The sequence below is a fragment of the Salvelinus fontinalis genome, chromosome 7 (genome assembly GCF_029448725.1).
Source record: "Salvelinus fontinalis isolate EN_2023a chromosome 7, ASM2944872v1, whole genome shotgun sequence".
Taxonomy (NCBI): domain Eukaryota; kingdom Metazoa; phylum Chordata; class Actinopteri; order Salmoniformes; family Salmonidae; genus Salvelinus; species Salvelinus fontinalis.
This window is the reverse complement of record NC_074671.1, coordinates 59,125,940-59,141,089: the sequence shown is the minus strand read 5'-3', so window position 1 is coordinate 59,141,089 and position 15,150 is coordinate 59,125,940. Positions and strand designations below refer to the sequence as shown.

Here is a 15,150-nt window from a genome sequence, read left to right as displayed (position 1 = left end):
TTTTTAAGCCTCGATTTCTACTAAGAGACAACTTTATTTAAAAAAGACACAGGATGGACACGCGCTGGGCGGGGCTTTAGGGGCCTGTGATCCTGTCCAATGTGGAGTCGAGTCTCAGTGTGGCACGATTGGGCATGTCCAGGGGTCAGAGTGCACGTGTGGACCAGCCTCAGCGGGAGAACGTCTTGCCCCTGAAAACAGACATAAAAAACAATTAGCCAGAAATCAATGAAAGAGTATTGCCACACAGACACTTTATTGGCAGCTCGCTCTAAAGCCTATTCTACAGAGGGCTTGGCATTACTGCTTCTAGGTGTTATTCCGTCAATGTTTTAAAGGAAAACCCTCTCGCCACGAGGTCCAAGGTAGGCTCCTCGCTGGCGCTGACTAGGTGACAAAGTTGTTGAAATGTTGCAGTTGAAAGATATAGTTGACAGATGAATGCAGATACAGTGCCTTCAGAAAGTATTTATACCCCTCAACTTATTCCACATTTGTTGTGTTACAGCCTGAATTCAAAATATACCCCCCCCCCCCTCATCCATCTACACACAAGACCCCATAATGTCAAAGTAAAAACATGCTTATTTTACAAATGTTTGCAAATTTATTGAAAATTAAATACATGGGGCCTTCCGAGTGGCGCAGCTGTCTAAGGCACTGCATCGCATTTTTTGAAGCGTCACTACAGACTCAGGTTCGATCCCAGGCTGTGTTACAACCGGCCGTGACTCGGAGTCCCAAAGAGCGGCACACAATTGGCCCAGTGCTGGCTGGGTTAGGGGAGGGTTTGGCCGGGGGAGCTTTACTTGGCTCATTGCGCTCTATAGCAACTCCTTGTGGCGGCCCGGGCACCTGCAGGCTGACTGTCAGTTAAACAGTGTTTCCTCCAACACATTGGTGCAGCTGGCTTCCGGGTAAAACGGGCAGGTGTTAAGAAGCGCGGTTTGGCGGGCCATGTTTCGGAGGACGCATGACTCGACCTACGCCTCTCCCGAGCCCGTTGGTGAGAAAAGGGGGGTAAAATAAAGAAAAAACATATATACAGTACCAGTCAAAAGTTGGGACACCTACTCATTCCAGTTTTTTAATAAATTGTACTATTTTCTACATTGTAGAATAATAGTGAAGACATCAAAACTATGAAATAACAAATATGGAATCATTTAGTAATCAGAAAGAAAAAAAAAGTGTTAAAATATATCAAGATATTTTATATTTGAGATTCTTCAAAGTAGCCACCATTTGCCTTGATGACAGCTTTGCACACACTTGGCATTCTCTCAACCAGCTTCATGAGGTAGTCACCTGGAATGATTTAATTAATAGGTGTGCCTTGTTAAAAGTTCATTTGTTGAATTTCTTTCTTTCTTAACCCTCCTGCTCAAATTGGACCGATTTACAAATTTCCTCTGAAAAATGTTGTTCATTTAACCCGATTCTCATAAGGTTCCATGACTTTGTCCACACAGGGCATCTGAACACACAAAATACTTGTTGATGATTTTCATAGCATTTTGGGTGTTTAATTTAACTTCTGTACACCTATGGTGTTTCCCAGTCAAAAATGACCAGTCATTAGAAATGAATGGGTGAGACTACACCCTGTTCCTGGAGAACTATCATCCTATAGGTCCTCTCTCCAACCCTGTTCCTGGAGAACTATCATCCTATAGGTCCTCTCTCCAACCCTGTTCCTGGAGAACTACCATCCTATAGGTCCTCTCTCCAACCCTGTTCCTGGAGAACTATCATCCTTTAGGTCCTCTCTCCAACCCTGTTCCTGGAGAACTACCATCCTATAAGTTCACTCCAACCATCCTATAGGTTCTCTCCAACCCTGTTCCTGGAGAACTACCAACCTATAGGTTCACTCCAACCCTGTTTCTGGAGAACCATCCTATAGGTTCACTCCAACCCTGTTCCTGGAGAACCATCCTATAGGTTCACTCCAACCCTGTTCCTGGAGAACCATCCCATAGGTTCTCTCCAACCCTGTTCCTGGAGAACAACCATCCTATAGGTTCACTCCAACCCTGTTCCTGGAGAACTACCATCCTATAGGTTCACTACAACCATGTTTCTGGAGAACTACCATCCCAGCGCTCCATACATTTTTTCTTGATCTCCAGTATTTACTACAACTAGTCAAATTTATTCCAGACATCCGACTTCCTTTTTACCTCCTGCGCAACCAGTAAACATTCCCGTTTCGAGTTTGTCATGTCCTCTGCATCCATTTGGCTGTCACGTGTGTTATGGTGTTCAGAGTATGTTAGAACCAATTTATTGATGTGATTATGATATGCTATAGGTCAGGCCCTATTGGTCACGTGCATGCGAAGCATACATGTGTCACGTAAAGAGAGCAAGGTTTGAGGGAATAAGCAATATACACACTGTTGATGTGTGGTGGTCGCTGCAGTAGAGAGGAGAGAGAGAGACAAAGGATGTTCATCACAGTCGCTCAATGTATTTTCTTTATAACACAGCAAGTCTAAACCCGGCACAATCAAATCAAATGCGGTCGGACTCCCTCTAGTCATTTGTCTTAATTATTTAATCAAACAGTTCGCTTAAAGCATCAGACAAGCTCAGTATATATCGTTGATTTGATTAAAATACATTCGATGCGTCTATATGGAAAAATATGTTTCAAAATGTTGACCAATAGATTGGTCGAAAGAACAGACAACTCTTGGTCAACACACAAAAGGTCAGCACATATGGCCTTCGTGCAGGAGTAAAAAAAATACAGACACCACACCTTCCAACTAAATGTTGACCCAACTATTTCAACTGCGGCTGACTAAATCCCAGATAGTGAAACAAGAGTTCACCTCTGCTTCCTTCCACCCAGAGCTCCCTGAGGAACACTGCCATACAATTCCCCAGTCACAGTTAAATATTCATATTTAGACCAGGGCTCTTCTGTTTCAGACAGAGAGGGGGAGTGCTGGTCAGATCCACAGATCCCACACAGAAATAGGGACCAAACTGAGTGTGAGAGTGAGTGGGGGCAGCTTGTAAAAATTCCGCCTGAGCCCACTTCAAACAGCGCTGCTAGTGTCAAAGCAGTTTTAGTAGTACACACACAATGAACTAACAAACACACAACTGTTGAAACAAGACCGCCCTCACAAACACAGTAGCCTACAGACACAAGAACATTACAGGAGGGTTCTAAGGAATCTGTAGAATCTATTATTTTATCAGCTTCTAAGGACTCTTCAATCCATTAATTTATCAGCTGTGGTTTGGGCGAAGGCTGCAACTTGGTACCAGAGATGTAGAGAGAGTACACACTTCCACCCTGGCTCTCTCTCCCCATCTGACTGCTGTTCACCACACAGGCACCGATGCGTGTGTGTTCGGTGTTGGTATTTAATTAAGAAAGGAATGTCGAGGTGGGCGAGGGACGTGAAAACATTTCACACAAAATAAAATAAAGCATTATCAGGGACAATAAGATCTGGGGACATGGTGAAAGTAGCCAGTGTGCTTCAATAAATGATAACAGATGAACTGATCTCTTTGAGAACAGGCTGCACTCACAGCCACACAGCTCCAGCAGAGTGAATTTCCCATATGACTTGTTTTTAAGGACAGAAGTGTCCTACAAGCAGTGCTGCTAGCTAGAGTCAACGTTAGGTCACGTTTTGTGAGCAATGGCTGGAGTGCCAGGTGGGCGGGGCTTGCACTTTTGGGACTATTCCATTAGTTCCAGACAAGCTCAATCAAGCACAGTCCAGGTATGGGGCCATATTCTAAAAGCATCTGAGAGTAGGTGTGCTGATCTAGGATCCCCTCCCACATAAACATGTAATACTATCCATAGTAAGCTAAAAGGCTAAACTGATCCTAGATCAGTATTCCAACACTGGAGTGAGCAGCAGTAACTTACGACATGGTCTTCATCTCCTTCTTCTCAGCGTCGGGTCGAGCCCTGTTCAACACCTTGAGGAAGTCAGAAGTCTTTGCCCTCATACGTGTGTGGATGTAGGCCTGGAAGTGGGGGGGTGGGGGGGGTGAATGAGACATACCTTAATACACACCTACTGAACCAACAGCTCACTGACACGCACACTAACTGACCTCAACTCATACCAAGCAGGAATCTGAAAAGCACATATTTACACGGCCGTAACCTTTTACGATGGAAAGCCCATCAGATACCTTTATGATCACAGATTGCAGGGTTTTACCATGCTAGTGCCGGTAAAGTAGGGCAGGCAAAGCAGGGCCCTAGTTAGGGCAGGTAAAGTTATTCCCTCAAACCTTGCTTAATCTATGTCCAGAAAACTGTTCCTTTACATGGTAGTGCAGGTATGGTAGGGCCCTAGTAAGGGCAATAGTTAGTGCTCATCTTGGAGCACTATATTGGGTAGTGCAGGTATAGTAGTGTCCTAGTTAGGGCAGAGCAGAAGCTGGGACTAAAAGGGTTCTAGTTAGTATACTAGTTAGGGAAGTCACCTTGGAGCACTTTATGTGGTAGTGCAGGTAGTCCCTGAAGGTGTGGATGAGGTTGATGGTGTTGTCTCTGGCGTTGGCATTGGTGTGACGTGGGAACAGGACTGAGAGGACAGGAGAAATAACACACATTAACACAAAGACATTGGAATTAGGCCGATGACTGACCTAATATTCAAGCTAATGTTTGTTTATGATCATCCACGGACTACTTTCTATCATGTCACTAGCGTTGGAAAACTGACTACTTTCTATCATGTCACTAGCGTTGGAAAACTGACTACTTTCTATCATGTCACTAGCGTTGGAAAACTGACTACTTTCTATCATGTCACTAGCGTTGGAAAACTGACTACTTTCTATCATGTCACTAGCGTTGGAAAACTGACTACTTTCTATCATGTCACTAGCGTTGGAAAACTGACTACTTTCCGTCAAACAGGTGAGCAACTACGATTGGACACACCTACTCATTCAAGGGTTTTCTTTAATTTTACTATTTCCTACATTGTAGAATAATAGTGAAGACATCAAAACTATGAAATGTTGAATTGTGCAATATTCCCTGGGTAGTAAGCGTAGTGTTGTAGTGGTGGGCCTAAAACTGCTGGACTGAAGATAGTGGCTGTGTGTTTACTGTTCACCCACAGAAACATTGACACTGATCTGAGGAAGTGAGGACTGGAGTTCTGAGGAATTGGATCTAAATCAAATAGAGCTGTTTTCACACAGAAGCTAATGCAGACAATGCAACAGTAAACATGTCGTCTCCCATGAATGACAACTACAATTGATGACATGTAAGATTAGATTCTGTGAAACAAGGACTGGAGTTCTAAGGAATTGTGACTATGGCATGAGGCCAGGTATCAGCAGGTAGCCTAGTCAAGCCAGACGTGTATAGCCACAACAGACATTTTGGTGACCTTTTCTGCTGCTTTTGAGACACGGTTGGATCCCACCCTGAAGCACTACTTGTGTACTAATTACAACTCTAAACAATCACAACACAGTCACTATTGATCTCTATTATGGATCATTATTCTAATATGTATTCATTATAGAATGTTGTCAGTTATTAAAGAGTATATTTGTTAACTGCACTGTAGAGAGTTGTAGACCTAGATATCTCCAATCCTAAAAGCACACATCAAATATACAATTACAATTTATTTACATATTTACATAGTGTGTGTGTGAGAGAGATAGAAGAGTGTGTGTGTATTTTGTGTTTAATGTTTCCTTGTCAGCCACCCATCTCTGCTTTTCTGCCTTATAAAAAGCTGAGGTCTGGAACTCCCTCCAGGTCTCCTCTCTCTCTCCATTCCTTGGCCTTGGTTGCCTGATGACTCACCCTGAATGTAATTACTCTGCTCTATCGATCACTACATAAATTCATTGTGGAGAAGAAACGTCAGTTTGTCCAGGAACTATCTGGCCAGCTGGACTTAGATATCTGGCTGGCCTGCGGGACCTAGCTACTTGGCCGGACCTAGCTGCCTTTCTGCCCGGCAGGCAGGACCTAGCAATCTGGCTGGCTGGCCAGACATAGCTGTCATGTTTTCTATTCATCGTAACTAATGATGTTGTGTACAGTGTGAAATAGATTTGGTGTTGTTATTCCACTGCATTCTTTCTCAGAGATGTTTCTCTACAAAATAAATATGTTCAACACATTGTTCTTGACTCTGTATCATCAATGCCTTCCAGTTGTCTTGTTCAAGACATTGAAAATGGTTTTTATTACCAATGAGTTGTGCAATATTCCCTGGGTAGTAAGCGTAGTGTTGTAGTGGTGGGCCTAACACTGCTGGACTGAAGATAGTGGCTGTGTGTTTACTGTTCACCCACAGAAACATTGACACTGATCTGAGGAAGTGAGGACTGGAGTTCTGAGGATTGGATCTAAGGGTGATTCTGCAACTTCAGGCACTTTGACCGTGCAAACTTTCAGAAATTAAAACTTATTCAAACACCATTTTAGCAGTATTGTACTTGTCTTTGATTTGTCTAGAAACTATATCTGATAATGGCTGCGATCATACTATTCAGGAATTTATATATTCTAGTCATTTTTCCCAGACAGTCATAGACAAATGTAATTTCCATCACGTCATTAAACATCCATTTTAGTTGAAAATGAAATATCATACAATTGATTTATAACGGATTTCTTATACATTTGTACATGAACTTGTATTGAATATTATACAAAGTGATTTTTAAGGTTTTCCTAATAGTAATAATTCAACATGACGCCTGAATGTATAAACTTGCCTTGATGACAACTGAAAACATTTATTTATCATGAAAAATAAGATGTTTACACCCAACCTTTTTGTGAGATTATGATAACCATATGATTTCCATATCTAAAACAAATAAATGTATGTAAATTATACATAATATACTAATTTACCTCAAAAATATGGGTTGTGATGGAAATGACAAGGTGTGGTGGAAATTATATCTATGTAAAAAGAAAACATGAAAACAGTTGAAATTGTTATAGCCAAATACATTTAAACTCAGTTTTTCACAATTCCTGACATTTAATCCTAGTAAAAATTCCATGTCTTAGGTCAGTTAGGATCACCACTTGATTTTAAGAATGTGAATTAATAGAGAGAATGATTTATTCCAACTTTTATTTCTTTCATCACATTCCCAATGGGTCAGAAGTTTACTTATACTCAATTAGTATTTGGTAGCATTGCCTTTAAATTGTTTAACTTGGTTCAAGCATTTCGTGTAGCCTTCCACAAGCTTCCCACAGTAAGTTGGGTGAATTTTGGCCCATTCCTCTTGACAGAGCTGGTGTAACTCAGTCAGGTTTCTAGGCCTCCTTGCTCGCACACACTTTTTCAGTTCTCCTCACACATTTTCTATGGGATTGAGGTCAAGGCTTTGTGATGGCCACTTCAATACCTTGACTTTGTCCTTAAGCCATTTTGCCACAACTTTGGAAGTATGCTTGGGGTCACTGTCCATTTGGAAGACCCATTTGTGACCAAGCTTTAACTTCCTGACTGATGTCTTGAGATGTTGTTTCAATATATCCACATCATTTTCCTACCTCTTGATGCCATCTATTTTGTGAAGTGCACCAGTCCCTCCTGCAGCAAAGCGCTCCCACAACATGATGCTGCCACCCCGTGCTTCACGGTTGGAATAGTGTTCTTCGGCTTGCAAACCTCCCCCTTTTTCCTCCAAACATAACGATGGTCATTATGCCAAACAGTTCCATTTTTGTTTCATCAGACCAGAGGACATTTCTCCAAAAAGTACAATCTTTGTCTCCATGTGCAGTTGCAAACCGTAGTCTGGCTTTTTTATGGCGGTTTTGGAGCAGTGGCTTCTTCCTTGCTGAGCGCCCTTTCAGGTTATGTTGATATAGGACTCGTTGTACTGTGGATATAGATACTTTTGTACCGGTTTCCTCCAGCATCTTCACAAGGTCCTTTGCTGTTGTTCTGGGATTGATTTGCACGTTTCGCACCAAAGTACGTTCATCTCTTAGGAAACAGAACACGACTCCTTCCTGAGCGGTATGACGGCTGTGTGGTCCCATGGTGTTTATACTTGCATACTATTGTTTGTACAGATGAACGTGGTACCTTCAGGCGTTTGGAAATTGCTCCCAATGATGAACCAGACTTGTGGAGGTCCATAATGTTTTTCCTGAGGTCTTGGCTGATTTCCTTTGATTTCCCCATGATGTCAAGCAAAGAGGCACAGAGTTTGAAGGTAGACCTTGAAATACATCCACAGGTACACCTCCAATTGACTCAAATGATGTCAATTAGCCCATCAGAAGCTTCTAAAGCCATGACATGGTTGGGGCCAACACGACTCATGGTTTTCACAAAAGCACCACTCTCTGCGTGAACGTCTTGCACGATACCAGGGTAAACGTCCTGATCATACTCCACCACACACCACTGGATAAACAGAGCTGTTTTCAGTGAAGCTAAAGTGAAATCAAAGACAATGCAACAGTAAACATGTCGTCTCCCATGATTGACAACTACAATTGCTGAAGTGTAAGATTAGGTTCTCTGTAAGACGTGTGGCATGTCAGAGTTGGCAAGAGCACAAGCAGATCTACCTGTCACGCCCTGGCCTTAGTATTCTTTGTTTTCTTTATTATTTTTAGTTAGGTCAGGGTGTGACATGGGGAATGTTTGTGTGTTTTGTCTAGTTGAGGGTGTGTGTATTGTTTAGGGGGTTTTGTAGTAGGTATGGGGTAGTGTTCAGTGTAGGTGTTTAGGAAAGTCTATGGTTGCCTGATTTGGTTCTCAATCAGAGACAGCTGTTTATTGTTGTCTCTGATTGGGAGCCATATTTAAGGCAGCTATAGGCTTTAGGTGTTTGTGGGTAATTGTCTATGTGTAGTGTTTGTGTCAGCACTATTTGTCTTTATAGCTTCACGGTCGTTGTTTTGGTTCTTCTAAATAAAGAGAAGATGTATTTTTCACACGCTGCGCCTTGGTCCACTCTCTCTCAGCAAGACGATTGTGACACTACCGTTTCTGCTGTACTGTACCTATGATAAAATAAAGTAGGCAGGCCTCTCCACATACTCTCCTCGGTATTACTCCACACCAGTTTGACAGCTATACATAACATTCCTGAGAAAGGATGTTGACAATGTGTCCATCATCCCCCAATCACTCAGTGGTGCCAACTTGTAACGACTGGTACTTTACCCTTGACTGAACTCTCAAATCTCCATTGTCATGTTCCCTAGCAAAAGGTAAAATTACATGTTTTTGTTATCTCAAGATAATGTGTTGTCAAAGGAGACACAGCTACCGATGGAAAAGAAACTCATGGCTGACAATGATCTAAGGAAACAAGGTCTGGAGTTCTAAGGAATGGTATCTAGATGAAACGGCAAAAAAGAAACAAAACAACTTTGGTTGATGACGTGAGATGAATTTGTCAAACAAGTACTGAAGTTGTAAAGAATTGTGACTAGGACATGGCAGGTATCGACAGGTAGCCTAGCGGTTAGAGAAGCCAGCAACCGGAGGGTTGCCAGGTCGAATCCCGGGTCTTAAGGGGAAAATCATGCAGGAAGTTAGCTGGCAACGGGAGGGTTGCAGGTATCACATCCTAGATACCATCGCCTGCCGTTGCGCCCTTGAACAAGGCACTTAACCCCCACAATTGCGTCGTAGTATGGCAGCCCCCTTCTCCAACCTGTATGTGTACCTTTTTGTCTTTCAGAGGAGTTGGGATAAAGTGCAAGTCACATTTCCGTTGGACCTTGTACAATTGGACAAATGAAGTAATGTTAATGTGAGATTAAGGTCTGTGAAACCACAACACAGAAAATAATGTTTTATAAGACTGGTTTATTTTTCCAATGACAATGGTACAGACAACATGGAAGCATAGAGAGGAGGAAGGAGAAAGAGGGGTTCTGATGTTATGGACACCACCAGGGAGGGAGGGAGCAAGGTAACAGTACCAAATGGAGTAAAAGATATTGTATCAAAACATCATATTTTTTTATATATATATTTATATAGGACTAATAATTATCTTTTAACTATGCGAAGCAAGGAATGCCCTTTTTATTTTTTTAAGCCTCGATTTCTACTAAGAGACAACTTTATTTAAAAAAGACACAGGATGGACACGCGCTGGGCGGGGCTTTAGGGGCCTGTGATCCTGTCCAATGTGGAGTCGAGTCTCAGTGTGGCACGATTGGGCATGTCCAGGGGTCAGAGTGCACGTGTGGACCAGCCTCAGCGGGAGAACGTCTTGCCCCTGAAAACAGACATAAAAAACAATTAGCCAGAAATCAATGAAAGAGTATTGCCACACAGACACTTTATTGGCAGCTCGCTCTAAAGCCTATTCTACAGAGGGCTTGGCATTACTGCTTCTAGGTGTTATTCCGTCAATGTTTTAAAGGAAAACCCTCTCGCCACGAGGTCCAAGGTAGGCTCCTCGCTGGCGCTGACTAGGTGACAAAGTTGTTGAAATGTTGCAGTTGAAAGATATAGTTGACAGATGAATGCAGATACAGTGCCTTCAGAAAGTATTTATACCCCTCAACTTATTCCACATTTGTTGTGTTACAGCCTGAATTCAAAATATACCCCCCCCCCCCTCATCCATCTACACACAAGACCCCATAATGTCAAAGTAAAAACATGCTTATTTTACAAATGTTTGCAAATTTATTGAAAATTAAATACATGGGGCCTTCCGAGTGGCGCAGCTGTCTAAGGCACTGCATCGCATTTTTTGAAGCGTCACTACAGACTCAGGTTCGATCCCAGGCTGTGTTACAACCGGCCGTGACTCGGAGTCCCAAAGAGCGGCACACAATTGGCCCAGTGCTGGCTGGGTTAGGGGAGGGTTTGGCCGGGGGAGCTTTACTTGGCTCATTGCGCTCTATAGCAACTCCTTGTGGCGGCCCGGGCACCTGCAGGCTGACTGTCAGTTAAACAGTGTTTCCTCCAACACATTGGTGCAGCTGGCTTCCGGGTAAAACGGGCAGGTGTTAAGAAGCGCGGTTTGGCGGGCCATGTTTCGGAGGACGCATGACTCGACCTACGCCTCTCCCGAGCCCGTTGGTGAGAAAAGGGGGGTAAAATAAAGAAAAAACATATATACAGTACCAGTCAAAAGTTGGGACACCTACTCATTCCAGTTTTTTAATAAATTGTACTATTTTCTACATTGTAGAATAATAGTGAAGACATCAAAACTATGAAATAACAAATATGGAATCATTTAGTAATCAGAAAGAAAAAAAAAGTGTTAAAATATATCAAGATATTTTATATTTGAGATTCTTCAAAGTAGCCACCATTTGCCTTGATGACAGCTTTGCACACACTTGGCATTCTCTCAACCAGCTTCATGAGGTAGTCACCTGGAATGATTTAATTAATAGGTGTGCCTTGTTAAAAGTTCATTTGTTGAATTTCTTTCTTTCTTAACCCTCCTGCTCAAATTGGACCGATTTACAAATTTCCTCTGAAAAATGTTGTTCATTTAACCCGATTCTCATAAGGTTCCATGACTTTGTCCACACAGGGCATCTGAACACACAAAATACTTGTTGATGATTTTCATAGCATTTTGGGTGTTTAATTTAACTTCTGTACACCTATGGTGTTTCCCAGTCAAAAATGACCAGTCATTAGAAATGAATGGGTGAGACTACACCCTGTTCCTGGAGAACTATCATCCTATAGGTCCTCTCTCCAACCCTGTTCCTGGAGAACTATCATCCTATAGGTCCTCTCTCCAACCCTGTTCCTGGAGAACTACCATCCTATAGGTCCTCTCTCCAACCCTGTTCCTGGAGAACTATCATCCTTTAGGTCCTCTCTCCAACCCTGTTCCTGGAGAACTACCATCCTATAAGTTCACTCCAACCATCCTATAGGTTCTCTCCAACCCTGTTCCTGGAGAACTACCAACCTATAGGTTCACTCCAACCCTGTTTCTGGAGAACCATCCTATAGGTTCACTCCAACCCTGTTCCTGGAGAACCATCCTATAGGTTCACTCCAACCCTGTTCCTGGAGAACCATCCCATAGGTTCTCTCCAACCCTGTTCCTGGAGAACAACCATCCTATAGGTTCACTCCAACCCTGTTCCTGGAGAACTACCATCCTATAGGTTCACTACAACCATGTTTCTGGAGAACTACCATCCCAGCGCTCCATACATTTTTTCTTGATCTCCAGTATTTACTACAACTAGTCAAATTTATTCCAGACATCCGACTTCCTTTTTACCTCCTGCGCAACCAGTAAACATTCCCGTTTCGAGTTTGTCATGTCCTCTGCATCCATTTGGCTGTCACGTGTGTTATGGTGTTCAGAGTATGTTAGAACCAATTTATTGATGTGATTATGATATGCTATAGGTCAGGCCCTATTGGTCACGTGCATGCGAAGCATACATGTGTCACGTAAAGAGAGCAAGGTTTGAGGGAATAAGCAATATACACACTGTTGATGTGTGGTGGTCGCTGCAGTAGAGAGGAGAGAGAGAGACAAAGGATGTTCATCACAGTCGCTCAATGTATTTTCTTTATAACACAGCAAGTCTAAACCCGGCACAATCAAATCAAATGCGGTCGGACTCCCTCTAGTCATTTGTCTTAATTATTTAATCAAACAGTTCGCTTAAAGCATCAGACAAGCTCAGTATATATCGTTGATTTGATTAAAATACATTCGATGCGTCTATATGGAAAAATATGTTTCAAAATGTTGACCAATAGATTGGTCGAAAGAACAGACAACTCTTGGTCAACACACAAAAGGTCAGCACATATGGCCTTCGTGCAGGAGTAAAAAAAATACAGACACCACACCTTCCAACTAAATGTTGACCCAACTATTTCAACTGCGGCTGACTAAATCCCAGATAGTGAAACAAGAGTTCACCTCTGCTTCCTTCCACCCAGAGCTCCCTGAGGAACACTGCCATACAATTCCCCAGTCACAGTTAAATATTCATATTTAGACCAGGGCTCTTCTGTTTCAGACAGAGAGGGGGAGTGCTGGTCAGATCCACAGATCCCACACAGAAATAGGGACCAAACTGAGTGTGAGAGTGAGTGGGGGCAGCTTGTAAAAATTCCGCCTGAGCCCACTTCAAACAGCGCTGCTAGTGTCAAAGCAGTTTTAGTAGTACACACACAATGAACTAACAAACACACAACTGTTGAAACAAGACCGCCCTCACAAACACAGTAGCCTACAGACACAAGAACATTACAGGAGGGTTCTAAGGAATCTGTAGAATCTATTATTTTATCAGCTTCTAAGGACTCTTCAATCCATTAATTTATCAGCTGTGGTTTGGGCGAAGGCTGCAACTTGGTACCAGAGATGTAGAGAGAGTACACACTTCCACCCTGGCTCTCTCTCCCCATCTGACTGCTGTTCACCACACAGGCACCGATGCGTGTGTGTTCGGTGTTGGTATTTAATTAAGAAAGGAATGTCGAGGTGGGCGAGGGACGTGAAAACATTTCACACAAAATAAAATAAAGCATTATCAGGGACAATAAGATCTGGGGACATGGTGAAAGTAGCCAGTGTGCTTCAATAAATGATAACAGATGAACTGATCTCTTTGAGAACAGGCTGCACTCACAGCCACACAGCTCCAGCAGAGTGAATTTCCCATATGACTTGTTTTTAAGGACAGAAGTGTCCTACAAGCAGTGCTGCTAGCTAGAGTCAACGTTAGGTCACGTTTTGTGAGCAATGGCTGGAGTGCCAGGTGGGCGGGGCTTGCACTTTTGGGACTATTCCATTAGTTCCAGACAAGCTCAATCAAGCACAGTCCAGGTATGGGGCCATATTCTAAAAGCATCTGAGAGTAGGTGTGCTGATCTAGGATCCCCTCCCACATAAACATGTAATACTATCCATAGTAAGCTAAAAGGCTAAACTGATCCTAGATCAGTATTCCAACACTGGAGTGAGCAGCAGTAACTTACGACATGGTCTTCATCTCCTTCTTCTCAGCGTCGGGTCGAGCCCTGTTCAACACCTTGAGGAAGTCAGAAGTCTTTGCCCTCATACGTGTGTGGATGTAGGCCTGGAAGTGGGGGGGTGGGGGGGGTGAATGAGACATACCTTAATACACACCTACTGAACCAACAGCTCACTGACACGCACACTAACTGACCTCAACTCATACCAAGCAGGAATCTGAAAAGCACATATTTACACGGCCGTAACCTTTTACGATGGAAAGCCCATCAGATACCTTTATGATCACAGATTGCAGGGTTTTACCATGCTAGTGCCGGTAAAGTAGGGCAGGCAAAGCAGGGCCCTAGTTAGGGCAGGTAAAGTTATTCCCTCAAACCTTGCTTAATCTATGTCCAGAAAACTGTTCCTTTACATGGTAGTGCAGGTATGGTAGGGCCCTAGTAAGGGCAATAGTTAGTGCTCATCTTGGAGCACTATATTGGGTAGTGCAGGTATAGTAGTGTCCTAGTTAGGGCAGAGCAGAAGCTGGGACTAAAAGGGTTCTAGTTAGTATACTAGTTAGGGAAGTCACCTTGGAGCACTTTATGTGGTAGTGCAGGTAGTCCCTGAAGGTGTGGATGAGGTTGATGGTGTTGTCTCTGGCGTTGGCATTGGTGTGACGTGGGAACAGGACTGAGAGGACAGGAGAAATAACACACATTAACACAAAGACATTGGAATTAGGCCGATGACTGACCTAATATTCAAGCTAATGTTTGTTTATGATCATCCACGGACTACTTTCTATCATGTCACTAGCGTTGGAAAACTGACTACTTTCTATCATGTCACTAGCGTTGGAAAACTGACTACTTTCTATCATGTCACTAGCGTTGGAAAACTGACTACTTTCTATCATGTCACTAGCGTTGGAAAACTGACTACTTTCTATCATGTCACTAGCGTTGGAAAACTGACTACTTTCTATCATGTCACTAGCGTTGGAAAACTGACTACTTTCCGTCAAACAGGTGAGCAACTACGATTGGACACACCTACTCATTCAAGGGTTTTCTTTAATTTTACTATTTCCTACATTGTAGAATAATAGTGAAGACATCAAAACTATGAAATGTTGAATTGTGCAATATTCCCTGGGTAGTAAGCGTAGTGTTGTAGTGGTGGGCCTAAAACTGCTGGACTGAAGATAGT

General features: G+C 42.8%; 2 protein-coding genes across 2 annotated transcripts; both read right to left on the bottom strand.

Annotated features, from left to right (window-relative positions):
- Positions 1–6: 6 nt before the first annotated feature.
- LOC129859899 (actin-related protein 2/3 complex subunit 2-A-like) lies at positions 7–4,617 on the bottom strand. The gene is made up of 3 exons (XM_055930121.1): positions 4,474–4,617; positions 3,905–4,005; positions 7–191 (listed from the first exon to the last, which is right to left on the bottom strand). The coding sequence occupies exons 1-3, from the start codon at positions 4,600–4,602 to the stop codon at positions 170–172; spliced, it is 252 nt and encodes an 83-aa protein (XP_055786096.1). The 5' UTR covers positions 4,603–4,617; the 3' UTR covers positions 7–169.
- Positions 4,618–9,810: 5,193 nt separating this feature from the next.
- LOC129859898 (actin-related protein 2/3 complex subunit 2-A-like) lies at positions 9,811–14,674 on the bottom strand. The gene is made up of 3 exons (XM_055930119.1): positions 14,531–14,674; positions 13,962–14,062; positions 9,811–10,248 (listed from the first exon to the last, which is right to left on the bottom strand). The coding sequence occupies exons 1-3, from the start codon at positions 14,657–14,659 to the stop codon at positions 10,227–10,229; spliced, it is 252 nt and encodes an 83-aa protein (XP_055786094.1). The 5' UTR covers positions 14,660–14,674; the 3' UTR covers positions 9,811–10,226.
- Between the last annotated feature and the right edge of the window lie 476 nt (positions 14,675–15,150).

What these genes read in the sequence shown, in the direction of transcription:
- LOC129859898 (XM_055930119.1), bottom strand. Translation starts at nt 14,659, where the DNA reads ATGTGTGTTATTTCTCCTGTCCTCTCAGTCCTGTTCCCACGTCACACC. An exon ending in ACCACATAAAGTGCTCCAAG is followed by an intron (nt 14,063 to 14,530) that starts GTGACTTCCCTA and finishes CCCCACTTCCAG; the next exon opens with GCCTACATCCACACACGTAT. An exon ending in AAGGAGATGAAGACCATGTC is followed by an intron (nt 10,249 to 13,961) that starts GTAAGTTACTGC and finishes GTCTGTTTTCAG; the next exon opens with GGGCAAGACGTTCTCCCGCT.
- LOC129859899 (XM_055930121.1), bottom strand. Translation starts at nt 4,602, where the DNA reads ATGTGTGTTATTTCTCCTGTCCTCTCAGTCCTGTTCCCACGTCACACC. An exon ending in ACCACATAAAGTGCTCCAAG is followed by an intron (nt 4,006 to 4,473) that starts GTGACTTCCCTA and finishes CCCCACTTCCAG; the next exon opens with GCCTACATCCACACACGTAT. An exon ending in AAGGAGATGAAGACCATGTC is followed by an intron (nt 192 to 3,904) that starts GTAAGTTACTGC and finishes GTCTGTTTTCAG; the next exon opens with GGGCAAGACGTTCTCCCGCT.